The sequence below is a fragment of the Bicyclus anynana genome, chromosome 19, assembly GCF_947172395.1.
Source record: "Bicyclus anynana chromosome 19, ilBicAnyn1.1, whole genome shotgun sequence".
Taxonomy (NCBI): domain Eukaryota; kingdom Metazoa; phylum Arthropoda; class Insecta; order Lepidoptera; family Nymphalidae; genus Bicyclus; species Bicyclus anynana.
Genome location: NC_069101.1, coordinates 9829773 through 9846488, shown reverse-complemented (window position 1 = coordinate 9846488; position 16716 = coordinate 9829773). Strand labels below are relative to the sequence as shown.

Sequence of the window (16716 nt, the reverse complement as noted above, 5' to 3'; positions counted from 1 at the left end):
ACAACCGTGACAAGATTATATCAAGTAATGAAGTGAAAGTGGTTTGTCACTTGCAATTTGCCGCAAACATTTTTAACCGACTTCAAAATAGGGGTTTTGTATTCGACGCGTATTATGTACGTATGTCGACAATTTTATCAAACTACTGATCCGATTTGGATGGGGTTTTCATTGCTTAAATTCATGTATTTTAACAATAGTTTTAAAGGTATAAGAAAGCGGATAACTTTTCCAAGAAAAACCTCATTATAATAATAATTGTTACCAGTTGTTGTGTGTGGAAATCCTTAGTTTATAACGTAGTAAATAATGTTCAGATAATTATATCTGTAATTGAATTAAAATAAATTAAGACTACAAATTGAAAGAATAATAAAATCTAAATTTTAAATACAGCAACATAAAATTCCATTGTTTGTCTTATTACAACTACTTATTTAAGACTATGTTGCTCATATTTCTTTAAATATTCGAAGTATTCTAATATTTAAGGAAATACTCGATCTACACTCGATCGATCACATGGAATGTGATCGATCGAGTGATCTATATATAACGAATGTTATTGTCATACACTATAATATGTCTATTGGGTAATAGTAGGTAGCCATGATAGCCCAGTGGATATGACCTCTACCTCCCATTCCGGAGATTTTGCGTTCGAATCCGGTCCATCCGGAAAAACATCGTGAGGGAAACTGCATACCAGAGCATTTTCTTAATTCACTGCGTGTGTGAAGTCTGCCAATCTGCATTGGGCCAGCGTGGTGGACTATTGGCCTAGCCTCTCTCATTCTGAGAGGAGACTCGACCGCAGCAGAATATGGGTTGAAAATGAATGAATGAATGAATTATCAAAGCTATTAAATAATCATATAGTATTAAATAATCAATTTATTAGAAAATTTTAAACAAAATAATAACTTAATAAATTTTAAGAAACGAAATCGATGAGCCAATACAAATGTAAATAGTTTTTACCAAAAACATATTCAGTGGTCTTACGCAACTGTCAAATAAAAAAAAACACTTGGCCGCGCCTGCAAAGTGTAGGTACCTGTCAGCCATAATTATGTGGGTCAACACATATTACATAATACATCTTATATCACTCTGTGCTATCACTAGCTTGCATACCTACTAATGGATGTTTTATTGATCGTGTTTTAAATTTAAAAAATTTTTTTCATAATATTTATTTACAGTTCTTTTATTTCTTAAAAATGCTTATAAAATGCAAAATACTATTAAAAATTCATGAATAAATTACATCCCTCTTAGAAAACCGGAACTATGTTTAATTAATTAAAGTACTCGTATTTTTAACCGACTTCAAAAATGAGGTTCTCAATTTGATCGGTTTTTTTAATACATACAAAGCTAACTCGCGTACTACATATTATGTAACCAAGATAAATTAAATATTTCTTTTAATTATTTAAAAATTATGAGCAATCGTGTTCTTCATACAAATTTCGCAGGAACTTCGGTTTCTGTCAATCAGGGACTTATTCGTTATAAAAAGTACTTGTTTTGGTAGGTTTCATTCATCACAGTATCAAAATCCATCTAAATTTCGCATTTGTAAATGTACAATTATAATACAACCAATTACCAAATTTAGGAAAACCTCCACAAATACAATTAACTTTAATGATTTGTATAGCTATTAGGATAGGTTAGCTTAAGTTCCTTATTGTATTCTTTCTCAATAAAAAAAACAAACTTGCATTTATATGTATATATATATAATATATGTATTATAAAATCTCAACCCACTTTCTTACAGGAAATCGCTTGTGTTTCCGCGCAACAATACCAGTTTGCGACATAACTTTGCCAAATTAATAGGAACAATCATATGAACCGTATCGAGGTCAGCGGATGATATAATGTTTATTTGATCATTGCGATTATATAATTACTAGCTGACGCCACGCGGTTTCACCCGCGTGGTTCTCATTCCCGTTGGAATACGAGTATAATATAACCTATAGCCTTCCTCGATAAATGGGCTATCTAACACTGTAAGAATTTTTCAAATCTATGTACCTAGTACCTGAGATTAGCGCGTTCAATCAAATAAACAAACAAACTCTTTAGCTTTATATATTAGTATAGATATAGAAAGAGCTGTGATAGCCCAGTGGATATGACCTCTGCCTCCGATTCCGGAGGGTGTGGGTTCGAATCCGGTCCGGGGCATTTTACTTTTCAGGTGTGTGCATTTTAAGAAATTAAATATCACGTGCCTCAATCGGTGAAGGAAAACATCGTGAGGAAACCTGCATACCAGAGAATTATCTTAATTCTCTGCGTGTGTGAAGTCTGCCAATCCGCATTGGGCCAGCGTGGTGGACTATTGGCCTAACCCATCTAATTCTGAGAGGAGACTCGAGTTCAGAAGTGAGCCGAATATGGGTTGATGACGAATAGATATAGATTTGGGTGGGAGAAAGAAATCAATTATTTTTTCTATATACGGTTGTAGTAGTCGTTTCCACCGTTTAACCCAAATTTTACCCTACGGGTAAGACTAAAGGAAGAGTGATGATTTTGGCAGTTGATGTATGTATGTATTTGTATGCGTGTATCCACCGTAGCGCCTAAACTACTTAACCGATTTTAATAAGTGTTTGATTCAAACAATTCGTAATAATGACCCGGGTAAAAAAATATATGACGCAATTAATTACTAACAACTGATTGTGGACGAAACCTCCATAACTGTACTAGAAGACGCCGCGCGGTTTTACCCGCGTGGTACCCGTTCCCGTAGGAATAAGGGAATAATATATGGCCTATAACCTTCCTCGATAAATGGGCTATCTAACACTGAATGAATTTTTTAAATCGGACCGGTAATTCCTAAGATTAGCGCGTTTAATCAAACAAGCAAACAAACAAACTTCTCAGCTTTAGTACAAAATGTCAACTTGAAAACGAGTATAAATCTAAAATTAGTTGATCGATATTTCATGAAGATATAAAATAGATTATTATGGTAAAACTATCTACATTTTTCATAGAGCCACATCCCGAAAACATCGTAAAAACTAGAACTTTAGGGTCTTTGGCGAAGGGTTGGCGCGATGCCAAATGTCTGGCGACTAGAGACACGATTTCTCATTAATGTCCCGAAATTCAGTTAACTTTGTTCATTGCTATCTCTAAAACCAAACTTCATTAAGAATGATGACAGTTTTTAAATTGTAATAAAGTACCAATGCTAATAGTAAAGCAATTTTGTAGAAGTAACAGTGTGTGTCTGTTTGTCCCTCTATTACGCTGCGCGCTACTGAAACGATTTGGCTGAAATTTGAAATGGAAATAGATTTTACTCTATATTAACACGTACGCTACTTTTCATTCCGGAAAAAATCCTTTGATCCAACGGGATTTGTGAAAAACTGAATTCCACGCGGTCCGCTAGTACCTACATAAATCAAACATACATATAAAAACAGATTATAAATGATAAATAATGATGTACCAATATGTACCAGTACACAGTTCTATGAAATGCGTGACACGAGATGCAATTACTGCTAGGGATAATAGAGAAAAATTATAGCAAAGTAGTTAGTCATTTTACCTACCTACGCTATGTGGTCAGTATGCTACGACAATAAATTACTGACTACGTACCTAAGTAAGACATCAGATAAATATTACTGTCACATACTATGTTAGCAAATACAAGTGAATATGTAAGTAAACTTAGTTTATCTACCTATCCTTACTTACTATGATAATACTAAAGCTTGTTTGTTTGTTTATTTGTCATGATTACAGAACAGACATCGCTAAAAGCTAACCCTTTTAGATCATCAAAATTTTGTATTTTGTAGTAGGTAAGTAACTCTCTTTTAATTCTGAAATAAATAATTATTCAAGGGTGTAGAAAAGAGCAAGGGAAATAGTAGTAGAATAGGAGATAGAGATAGATGGAGAATAGTCTGCTCAAGATAGAGGTTGGTAGGTAAAAAACAGTCGGAAGAGTTGTTTAGAGTTTTGGAAAGGACATATCCCAATTTAGTATGGAGGCTGGGCCTTTATTCCGAGTTTTGACTAAGCAGAACAAATTATTTTCATCTTAAAATAACATAAAATAAAACACGAAATAAAAAAAAATTAAACCCGCTTTTTAAATTAATTAAATAAAATGTATTGTTTTCATTAGCTGACAACATTAAGAAAAGAATTTTCAAAATTGCTTAGTACATGACGAACTTATGAGGTACCAAACATTATAAAAAAAACATATGCGTCAAATTGAGAACCTCCTCCTTTTTTTCGGTCGGTCAATAATTTACCCTAACATGACGTAGAGCTATAGGAGTTATACGTTTTAGGTAGTGCCTTTATCTTCTTAAAGATCCCTTCCTTAATCCTTTCAGGTACTCTTGTGCAGAGTTCATCATAATTGGCAAAACAAATCAAATCAAATCAAAAATCATTTATTTCAAGTAGGCTCAGTTTACAAGCACTTTTGACACGTCAGTTGACTATTTGTAAAGATTCTACCACCGGTTCGGAAGGCAGGTTCTGCTGAGAAGATACCGACAAGAAACTCAACAGTTGCTCTTTTGAAAAAGTCATAGAGTATTATAATTTACAATTGATAACAATTACAATTTCATATACATAGATTTATTTCCTGTGTGAAGGTGGAAGCTGATCCAATGGCCTCCAAGCGCTTTTATCTTTAAGGAACTCATCAATGTTGTAGTAACCTCGACTAAGTAAATGTTTTTTAACACATTGCTTAAAGCTATGCATTGGCAGGTCCATCACAGTCTTGGGATCTTGTTATAGAAGAGTACACCCAAACCTACAAAAGATTTTTTTACTCTTTGGAGACGATATGCAGAAATAACTAACTTATGCCCGTGTCTAGAAACGTGGGTTTAAATCTCCTTTTCGTTTTACAAATTAATATTTTGTCTTACATAGACTATACAGTTATATATATATTGACAGGCTACTGTTAGTATACCTATTTCTTTAAACTTTTGACGAAGGGACTCGCGTGATTTACATAGTTAATATTACAGGTATTAAGACTTTTAATAAAGGGCTTAATACCGTAGATTTACGTGTATCTAAGATTTGACGAGGTAATTTTAAACGAACGTAATTTATCTGAGGAACGTACCATTGAGCTGTTATACAGGTACATGACGTCATTCTGTTTGTCTTTTGTCATACAAATTAGATAATGTTATTTGTGCTTCCAAAATACGGCATCTATTTGTCGTTTTACTCAGTTTCCATTACTTTATTATTGAGGAATTCATTTAACTTTTATGAAGGTCTGCTGAGGATATTCGCAAACTCGCTCGTTTTCAGAAAGAGGCTCATTTGAGTTTGTTTTCCATAGAAGACTTGCTAAATTAAATATTTTCCGTATAACCGCAGCTGGGTGTTGAATTATTTTTTTTTTAGTGTTTTGTGTTATCTGTATGTATTAGCGGACGCCCGCGACTTCGTCCGCGTGGAATTAAGTTTTTCACAAATCTTGCGGGAGCCATGGATTTTTCTGGGATGAAAAGTAGCCTAAGTGTTAATTCACAGTAAAATCTATTTCCATTTCAAATTTCAGCCAAATCGCTTCAGTAGTAGCGGCGATATAGACTAAAAACATCTATAAAAACTTTCGCGTTTATAATATTAGTAGGTATGATATGATTTTATTAACATTGTTAGCAATTAAAAAAAGGACTAATAAATGAGAGAGAAAAGATATATATCGTTTAAGTTCTTCGATCTTTAAATGCGAAGAAACTTTTGGAGCGAACAAAACGCGCGCCATTTTTATGTCGAAAGATTCGCTAGTTTCTAAACAGGTTCCACAAGTTCCGCTCAAGGCTTTGGAGCGTTTATACAAGTAGGTATCCACACGGGTTTACGCAACCATGCCTTTCGTAACCATGGTATAAACACCATCGTAATAATACAAGTCAATAGCATTCAAACAACATTGGAAGTTATGAGAAATCGTGCGTGTAGAACTAGGTTTATGTAAGACTGTTGGAAGAAGTTATGTTATGAATTACCTTTATAGAATTAGACTTTATAGAATAGTTCAAGGGGCTTTATATCAAATTTTCTATATTTATACGGAGAAGTTTAAAAATTAAGTAGCAATTAAAAAAAAATATTCATGAATAAGTAGGTATATTACCGATTATTACATAGAACAAAATTTTACATACATAATATGTAGCTGCATAATTGATTTACTACTGCCACAGTTTCTTTTTTATTTCCTTCTTTATATTACGGAAATAGTTGCTATATAAATACCTACAGATAATTAATATTATTTTTCAAATATTTTACTTATTGAACAAAATACCAAACCATTGTTCTTGTAGATACAATAAAATTAATAAGAACATTCCATTACTACTTCGTGATTTCATCTACTTATTTCTATGAATTAACGTTCTAAACAACTAATAGGTAAGTACTTATATAGTTAAGTTACGGTACGTAGCTAGGTAGTAATACACAAGCAATAAAAATCCGAAATAATGAATCTATTGAATGATTCCGTTAACTGACTCAGTAAAAGGGTCATGAATAATAAACATTTTCTCTAACGGGGAAAAACGCGGTCGTAAGTACTACCTATTAAATATCGGTTAATATTTGAACTTCAGCGTAAATTAATCTATAAATCTTTAGCATATTGTAATATACATTAATATTAAAAATTACTGAGTTTACATGTGTATTATGAGTTCAGAAATAAACGAACTATAATAAATTTCAAAGAACGAAATGAATCTTGTTAATTTATTAATGGAAAATTAATCAATTAATTTTCCGAATAAATATTACGTCTTACTTTGAAAAACTTTTCGATATACCTATAAAAAGAAGGTCGGTCGTAAAATAAAAACATTATGACGAAGTAAACATAAAATACAAAATGTGACTCAAATAAAATGAAATTTAATAAAAATAAATAAAATATGAAACTTACCGTACGCAACAAACGAAGCCACTAATAAAACAGGCACAAAAATGGATAACTTTGCCATTTTTCTAATATGAACACTTGTTTCGATACAAAAATAACAACACACGCGATCGTTTTGACTCAGTCGAGACTGGCGAATGCCGAGGCGAACGATCAACAACGAACCTTCGAACGAAACAAAACGTTGCGTGCTGCGTTATTCAATGTTCGTAAAACCGCTATGGTTGTCACACCATGAGTTTCTGCTATTAATCTATCTCGGTTTTTGTAGAAATTTTGAAAAAAAATATTCATGTTTTGAATCACATGACTTTATATTTTTTTTATATTTCTTTGCAATAAATACATTTAACCAGTTATCAAGCAATAGTTTTATGAAATAATTAGCCCTATTAGGGCGAAAGTGGTCAAATATGCCCATAATCTGATGTTGGCTGTTAGTCCTATTTGAATAAAGCAAAAGGAACCTTAATAAAACTTTCTACAGTCCACTGAGAAAATCTAATTAATCACTTAAAACCCTCTTGTTTAACCTCCACTTCACTTGTGTAACTTTCATCATTATCAACCCATATATTCACTGCTGAGCTCGAGTCTACTCTCAGAATGAGAGGGGTTAGGCCAATAGTCCACCACGCTGGCCCGATGCGGATTGGTAGACTTAACACACGCAGAGAATTAAGAAAATTCTCTGGTATGCAGGTTTCCTCGCGATGGTTTCCTTCACCTTTTGAGACACGTAAATAAAATAAATAATAAATAACCCACACCATCCGTAATCGGAGGCATATGTCATATCCACTGGGCTATCACGGAGATATGGGAGCGTGTGTACCGTTATAGAACTATATTAAATACATTTTTTAAAACACATTCTACTTTATGTAGTAAATCAATGGAAATAAAATGAGAGCTACTTGTGAGTTTCCTACGATTTTCCCGCCAAACTCGACATGAGGTTGGATAGGTCTCATACCTAGTAGGGCTGACACGCTGAGAGTAAATTCGTCTAAGTCGGAAACTCGACGCCAGCTTTTTCTCACTTCATCCTCGAGTTTCGAGTGTCAACGTTTCTCATCGTATTTTCTTTTTTACGATTAAACATGATTATTTCAATGAAATTACTTTACTTAACGATTTCTTTTAAAATAACATTGCTGCTTGCTGCTACAACTAATGCCACTTTACTGTTATAATTATGTCGATATTAGTGTTATTTTGTTGAAAAAACAATGTTTAATGATCACAAAAACGAAAAAACCATGTGTGACTCATGTTGACAAGCTGAATAGTACAACTGATGGAATAAAGTTTGACGTCAGACGAATCTACTCTCAGCGTGTCAGCCCTAATAGTTATGCGACCTATCCAACCTCCTAACCCTAACTTTTGAAACAAAGTTCTTTTATGCAGCGTACTGTGTAGTAGAACGGTGAACTGAAGGAAAATATCGTCACGTAATGCAAAAGGGTCAAACAAAGTACCCAATTATCGAAAGCGCAAAAACAGTTGTTTGAGTATCCTTTACTGATTTACAATGAAGTTTCAGAGTTTGTCAGTTATTATAATCAACTAGCGGACCCGGTCAAGATTCGCTTTGATTTATAAGCACTAACTTCTTCCCTACCAGTACCCTCTCCTATCGTACCCTACCCCTACCTTACCCTTCAATAGTTCCCGGGGGATGTATAAAAAACTGAATTTCTTGAAAACGAAGTTGTTATACAATTGTTTAATTGGCGTTGTTATACATAAAAATAATAAATAATAAACATGGATTGTAAGTAATATATATTATAAATTAAATATTTAGTATGTTTAATATCCGTCATATGACCTAATGCTGCAAAAAATAACTCTTCTCTAGAGACCTAGTAGAACAAATTAAAACACGAATACCTGCTTAGTACTTATTTTAATATACATATAGTCCTACAATCCTACATATAAAATAGTCTCTGTTATTGAGGTTCATAAGGTTGTATTTTCTTTACCGAGCCTCCTACATACTGCATGAGTCACATACATACCTTCGTCCATATAATTATAATTTAAAATGTAAATATAATTTACAGACCTATTCATAAACATAACCTTGAAGGCTCTAGTAAATAATGGAATCAACGAATAAGAACGGAGTGGAATTTTCTTTATTTTAAGTTAAGTCTAACATGTATCTCTGCCAGATCCGGATGGAGCATCAATTATATAGGTTATCATCATTATAATTAGGACTTAGGCCTGCTGGACATAGGCCTCTTGCATGGACTTCTAAATACAACGGTCTCGAGCCGCCAGCATCCAGCGGCCCCTTGAATGAATGAAATGAATGAATGAATGATATTTTATTCATGAAAATGTAGGTTTAACATGATGGTACATTTATAGAATTGAGCCTTTATACATTTTACCATAACTGGTGTATGAATTATCATAAATAATTAAATAAATTTGAACGAAAAAATAAAACTAAATTAATACAGCCCGCTTGATGTCTTCGGTCAATCTAGTGGGGGGGTACTACACTTGCAATTATATAGGTAATGCTATGTTATTCAAATAAATACCAATGCAATGGTATAAGAAACACAAGGGTACGTATAAAATAAGTGTTCGGAAGATCTAGAACTACTATGAAAGAACTATGAATAGATACAAACGTTTTACAAAAAAAGTAATTTTGGGTCTGCATCCAGAGTGAGATTATTGAATTCAGAGAGCGAAACATTTATTGTCTCGAGGATTTAGAGTTTCCCAATTTAGAAGCTTACCGTATTAATGTTATTGGTTTTTCTATCGGTATGGGGTCGCTATTATAGCACCTTGGGACCCCAAATTCCATCGCCCTGCCATTTCAACTTCACAACTCGCTGAGCTATTTCGGTGACTTTGTTTCTACACTCGCACTGAGCATCTATCTATCGCTCTATCGCCCGCTGTGTAACTCTGAGCCTTCTTACAAGTCCTGTAGTTAGCGTCCAAGTGGTATATCATATTATAGTAGTAGGCATGTAGTACGTACCTATACTACGTTGATCATTAAGTAAAAAATCAAAAAAATCAAAATCAAAAATCATTTATTTCAAGTAGGCTCAGTTTACAAGCACTTTTGACACGTCAGTTGACTATTTGTAAAGATTCTACCACCGGTTCGGAAAGCAGGTTCTGCTGAGAAGATACCGGCAAGAAACTCAACAGTTGCTCTTTTGAAAAAGTCATACAGTATTATAATTTACAATTGATAACAATTACAATTTCTTATAGTTTTATTTCCTGTGTGAAGGTGGAAGCTGATCCAATGGCCTCCAAGCGCTTTTATCTTTAAGGAACTCATCAATGTTGTAGTAACCTCGACTAAGTAAATGTTTTTTAACACATTGCTTAAAGCTATGCATTGGCAGGTCCATCACAGTCTTGGGGATCTTGTTATAGAAGAGTACACCCAAACCTACAAAAGATTTTTTTACTCTTTGGAGACGATATGCAGAAATAACTAACTTATGCCCGTGTCTAGTAAGACGTGGGTTTAAATCTCCTTTTCGTTTGTACAAATTAATATTTTGTCTTACATAGACTATACTGTTATATATATATTGACAGGCTACTGTTAGTATACCTATTTCTTTAAACTTTTGACGAAGGGACTCGCGTGATTTTAATTGATATATTGCTCGAATTGCTCTTTTTTGAAGTACAAATATAGATTGTATATCGGCAGCCTTGCCCCACAATAAAATACCGTAAGACATTACGCTGTGAAAGTACGCAAAATAAACTAGCCTAGCTGTATCAATATCAGTGAACTGTCTTATTTTTCTCACTGCAAATGCCGCTGAGCTGAGTTTACCAGACAGTTTTTCTATATGAGCACCCCACTGAAGTTTACAATCCAAGGTCAGGTCCAAGTAGTGAGAATGACCAAGATGCTATATTATATTTTATTATATATTAACTTCTAATAAATCCGTGAAACAGAGTTAAATATTGGATTTATAAAATAATTTCATTTTTTTATAGACCGATACAATCTCACAAATTAAAAATATTCAAATAGTTCCTTAGAATCAAAGAAAAAAATAAAGCTATCAAGCATTAATCAGGTGTACCCACTTGGACACGGCGGGCGTTATTGGGTTAAGTACTGAGAATGACTAAAATGTTATTTATCTTTTATTAAATCTTATTAATCTCTTTTATTATATCTTATCTTCTAATAAATGCTATTTTATTTTCATATAAACTAGGATAATAACATAGAAATTAGTCAATTTTACTACGTTCGCGTTCTTAAGAATAATGAAACAACAATAATGTAGGAAATCGTTTATTTATAAATACATTTAGTAACAATCTATGAGACTCTTGAAAAGATTAACACTAAAATCAGTCGAGCAGCTATTAGCTGAGGTCAAATCAGATATATTATAACTTGGCCATGTTTGATACAGTTCAGTGGATTTTGACATTTCAAGAATATTTTGATTCCGTGCTTCATTCTGATGGTTTAGGACGCAGAAGGAAGACTTCAACACCGACGTACACAGATATAAAAATCTAAACTAACGTCTTTAAAAATCCACCTAAAACGTGACATTTGACGTAAGCGATGAGTCATAACTCTTAAAACGTAACTGAATATGTAGCTTGGAAAACAAATCTTCGAGATATTGTATAGTCCAGTGGCGTAGCATGGGGTTTTATCGCTCGGGGCCCGAAGGGAAATTTGACACCCATACAATTTAATTATTTTTTTCAAGTAAAATGTTTTATTTAACCGACGTCATTTACATTGTCAATACTTATTGAATATCAAGAAAACTATCACTGCTTCGGAAGGAGCAATAAAAAATTTAAAATATATTATGAAGAAATAACCAACCGAGCCAATCTAATACTACTGCAAGCATGGAAGAGGCATTAATGTCTGTCTTAAACTTTGCTGCTTAATCGATCGTGAACTACTACTAGCTACTAGCTACTCGTCTAACGAGATTTATGAGGCGTGCATGTTTTTATTGTTACAATTTTTTTTTAAATTGGCAAATTAAAAAAAAAATCGAAGAGCTCTTGCCCCCCTGTTAGTACGCCTCTGGTACAGCCGTAGGTACCTTCGAGAATTCAAGGCTATCGTGTCCAGTCGTGCCATCTGAGCTGTCATTACCTCAACAACTTTAACGCGCAGTTACAATGTTTGTTACATACATGTACCTAAGCAAGAAAAACAAATTGGCACTATTAAGTCAGCCATTAACGGTCAATTATTCTCACGTTTCTGCAGCACAAACGGCAGCGAAGACGTTTTATAAGTCAAGCCGTCATGCGATAAATACACGATCAGTTATAGTCGTGGGTGCTGCAGAAACGTGAGAATTATTGATCGTCAATGGCGTGCATTAACAAAACAAGGACACTTTTTGTTATTTGCTATTCACGATGGTAAACAAAACATATCTGATATAACATGAAAATTTAGGTTCATATTATGTAATTTTTTGGTCAGCTGCGTTTTAAAATTACTTTCGTTTTTTTGGGAAACAAAAGATCTGGGAATATCAATTTCAAGTACCTAGGTAGTTATTAGATCTCTGAAAGAGCAGTTCAAAATGTTGCTTTGTGATAGTTTCTGTAAAAATTAAATAGATGATGTGAATGAAAACCTGCGATTATACAGATGGTTGTCTTTTATACTTAATTTAAAACGTAGTAGGCGGTCGAACATGACGGTTATAGATCAATGCTATACATTTTTTAAATTAAAATCAATTTTCCGAGACCTTTTCTTTGATCGTTTGTACTTTAGGAGAGCGTGTATTTCGCAATCAATGGCGTGACCACCATAGCAAAGAATACCATGGTGATGTCGGTTATAGATCGTGCCGCACCGCTCGTATTGCATCTATCTCCCTCACACTCGTAACATAGTAGTAAAGTGACGATGTCTGCGTGAGACGCATGGGCCTTCCTGATGTCAGCACAGGTTCCCCTTTCTGAAGCACAGCCTCGTATATACCATGGTCTCCTCATATCTGAAACATAATAATATACGGTTATAAGGAAGATCCTGAAGCAGTGGCTCAATATTGTGATTTGGAAGTCTTTACAAAAGGCGTCCTGCAGTGGGTGTCCATCGGCTGATATGATGATGATGATGAAGGAAGTTTCTGTAACTAAATGTATAAGAGATCATTGTATTTCTGTATAAAGGAATCCAGAATCCAGCGATTCATGCTGGGTGCAGGTGGCTCAGTATCATGATGTTTGGAAGTCCCTACAAAAGGCCTATGTCCAGCAGTGGACGTCCATGGGCTGATATAATGATGATGATGATAAAAGAATATTTGCTATAAGTTTATTATGTATTTTAAATATGACCAATGTTATCGTATCCGTATCGTATATATATCGTATCGATTAGTTGGAAAGACTATATTACGAGTTACGACATTTAACAGGTCACTGACTCTGAGGGATCGAACCCTCCCTTTGTGTCAAATCCAGCTTTTTTAATGTAGCGTTTTTAAGGTTTCACTTTAACTATGGCATAACGTGTCAACAACATCACTTTGTGGAAGATTATTTAGAATTCGGAAAAGCTTTTCAAACGACCTCTATAACACAATTGGTTTGGTTTACAAAAAAGTTGGTTCGATTGACAACACAATTTAGCATTTTATATTTTGTTATTAAAAACATTCCACTAATACAATACCTACCATCACTTGTTAATATTGTTAATCGTAAATTATAAAAAAATTATAAACATTTCTGTAACCAGAAGGAAATTGAATTAGGTACGGCATAATCGGTAATGCCTTTAACTTTTGTTTTGTGTTATATTTCCTTTAGCGTTCAGTTAAATTTGCTATTTGTTTTAATCAGGATTTTTTTTTTATTAATAACCTATTAAAAGTACAATTTATTATTATTTACGTTAACATTCGGAGTCATAGATCAGTTTTCGCGTCGCCAAAAAATCAGGAGTTAAAATTCTGTTGTACCTCTGTTGTTGTTAATTGAGCCATTCATTTAAATACTTGAGTTTGGCATTTTCTTTTATGAATGTTATTTAAACGGGTACATACCACGATAAAACGACGAGATTTTTATTATCGATATTTCGACCCAGTTGCATGGATCGTGGTCACGACGGGACTGAAGTTGCGAGATGAGAAGTGAAGTCAGCTGTTAGGGGCAAAATCGATCTACCCTCTTCACTTCAGTCCCGTCGTGACCACGATCCATGCAACTGGGTCGAAATATCGACAATAAAAATCTCGTCGTTTTATCGTGGTATGTACCCGTTTAAATAACATTCATAATGAACAACCACGAAATAAGTTTAAAATCATTTTCTTTTAGTTGTGCAACTTTATCAATCAACGTGTTATTTATTTAAAATACAGCGATTATTGGGAGTAAATACGTACGTTTATACTGTTCAGCGTAGGTGACACACTTGCCTCGCTTGGCTGGATCAAGGGTTATGGGGCATACTTTGGAAGTGGTGTTTGGGAGGATGTGAGGACAATCGGTGCATACGTAGCACTCTGTAAAAAACCCAGGGCTCGGAGTCGGGCCAGGCAAAGCACTGGGTCTCGGTCCATGTATTCCACTAGCGAAGGCAACCGCGCTCGCTCTAGCTCCGCCTCTGTCTTCTTCTTGATTGTCTTCGTGTTCCGGGGTTTCTGCTATCCGTAAATCTGCTTCTTCTACGTGTGGCGGAACTTTAAATGTTAATTATTTGTTATTTTCTTTGTCTCTGGTTATTCCATTGGTTAGCCTATGTGGTTTCGGATTACAAGATCCTGGTCCTGGATTATTTTCTTCTACGAAACTTTCAGTTACAATAGGCTAGTTGACACTTTTTCAAATGGTCTCATATTGATCATTACAGTTCTATTATATTGAAAATAATTATTTTTTTTTTGAGACTGTATTGCGCTTACATAAAAATTTAAAATTTTTAATATTTTTTTGACAATACGAACCAAAACGCTGTCGGCCATGATGGTCAATATTTTAATTGTTTTATGACGTCACGTTAACTAATCCTTTACCAAACGGAGCGTTCGACAAACATATTAGTTAATAATAGTTTGACGTTCAGTACATTAAGTATATTGTGACGTCACAAAATGGACGACAGCGTTTTTGACGTTTAGAAAATTTTAAAAATACATGATTTTAAAATTTAATTAAGTCTGCTAAGAAAGGCTTAACTTTTATAATAGAATATCGATATATTGTGGCCCCTTATTCCATGTACTATACAAAATTAATATTGTTTATATTAAATTGATATGAGTCCAGTACCCTATTCTCAGCCCGGAGTTGTGAAGTTGGCTGTGCCTCGGAGAGCGTGTTAAGTCGTTGGTCTCGCTCATTATCACTAACTAGCCGACGCCCGCGACTTCGTCCGCGTGAAACTCGATGTAAACTTTCAACTACCCCTATCCTACCCCTACCCCTACCCTTCCCCTAGCCTACCTTACCCTACTCCTACCTACCCCTACCCTACTTTTCTGGTTGATTTTTTACACCTTGTGTCCGAAAAACATAAATATCTTACGGAACCCTATTTTTTTCCGAAATAAAATTTTGCCTATGTTACTTGTGGATAATATAGCTTTCGAATGGTGAAAGAATTTTTAAAATCAGTCCAGTAGTTTTTGATCCTATTCATTACAATCAAACAAACAAACAAACAAGCAAACAAACATACAAACAAAGTTTTCCTCTTTATAATATTAGTATAGCCACCTGATAGTGGTCGCTAATGAATTTAACATTATCACTCTAAGTCCGCCACCTCATTAGAGCAGCGTGGTGGGTCTAAGCTCCATTATTCCCTCTTTTACAAGGACGGAGGCCTGGCCCTGTAACCCCAGCGGGTTGTTAAAAATGAACCAGAAAAGTATGGTAGGGGTGGGTAGGAGTAGGGTAGGGGTAGGGGTAGGCTAGGGGTAGGCTATTGGTAGGCTAGGGGTAGGATAGGGGTAGTTGAAAGTTTACATCGAGTTTCACACGGACGAAGTCGCGGGCGTCGGCTAGTAGACTATAATTTGACATAAGAATACGCTAAAGGGAACTACGCGGGTGAAACCACTGGGCGTCGACATGTAAAGTAGAAAAACAATTTTTTACCTGAAACCACCAATTTGAGTAATCCAAAAAAGACGCACCCTCCCAAAACAATCAGCGCAACCTTCGCCATCCTGCTTTCCTCAAATGACGTTGACCTGAAGGTCTGTTCTTTTATATTTGACGATAGCTTATCATAGCAATCAAAGAATAGGCCATGCTTAGTCGACCATTATAGGACGCCATTGACAAATCGAGCGAATCGTTCAAGACCAACAAGCCAAGCGCAAAACTTTTTTTAGCCATATTCCAAAAAAAATACCTAAAGGCTTAACATAGTCTTCAAGCCTCAATAGCTCAACGGTAAAAGCGGTCGGACTCATCACCGAGGGGTGGTGGTTCGATCCCCGGCCCGTTGTTCTATTGTCGTACCCACTCCTAGCACAGTCTGTCCCGACTAGTTGGAGGGGTATGGGAATATTGGTCATATTATACAAAAAAATATGGCAAATATTAAAAAAAAAAAAAAACATGCGACCAACGAGACAACTATTTCGGGAAGAGAAATAGATAAATGTCGACCAATAACGGCAGAGTGGGGATGATGACTAGGTTTGAATTTATTGATTTTTATGATATATTCG

The 16716-nt window shown here is 34.7% G+C and overlaps 2 protein-coding genes across 2 annotated transcripts in view; both read right to left on the bottom strand.

The window, feature by feature from the left end:
- Positions 1 to 7208, bottom strand: part of LOC112044998 (uncharacterized) — a 30913-nt gene extending 23705 nt beyond the window's left edge. The window contains exon 1 of the mRNA XM_024081023.2: positions 6995 to 7208. Within this exon, the coding sequence (XP_023936791.1) occupies positions 6995 to 7052 (58 nt within the window). The 5' untranslated portion in view covers positions 7053 to 7208. The remainder of the gene's footprint in view (positions 1 to 6994) is intronic.
- A 3992-nt stretch (positions 7209 to 11200) lies between these two features.
- Positions 11201 to 16276, bottom strand: LOC112045009 (uncharacterized). The gene is made up of 3 exons (XM_052887356.1): positions 16136 to 16276; positions 14419 to 14715; positions 11201 to 13017 (listed from the first exon to the last, which is right to left on the bottom strand). The coding sequence occupies exons 1-3, from the start codon at positions 16203 to 16205 to the stop codon at positions 12788 to 12790; spliced, it is 597 nt and encodes a 198-aa protein (XP_052743316.1). The 5' UTR covers positions 16206 to 16276; the 3' UTR covers positions 11201 to 12787.
- Between the last annotated feature and the right edge of the window lie 440 nt (positions 16277 to 16716).

Coding starts and splice junctions, on each gene's coding strand:
- LOC112045009 (XM_052887356.1), bottom strand. CDS start 16,205: ATGGCGAAGGTTGCGCTGATTGTTTTGGGAGGGTGCGTCTTTTTTGGA. Junction 14,716..16,135: donor ACTCAAATTGGTGGTTTCAG/GTAAAAAATTGT, acceptor TAACATTTAAAG/TTCCGCCACACGTAGAAGAA. Junction 13,018..14,418: donor CTACGCTGAACAGTATAAAC/GTACGTATTTAC, acceptor ATTATGTTTCAG/ATATGAGGAGACCATGGTAT.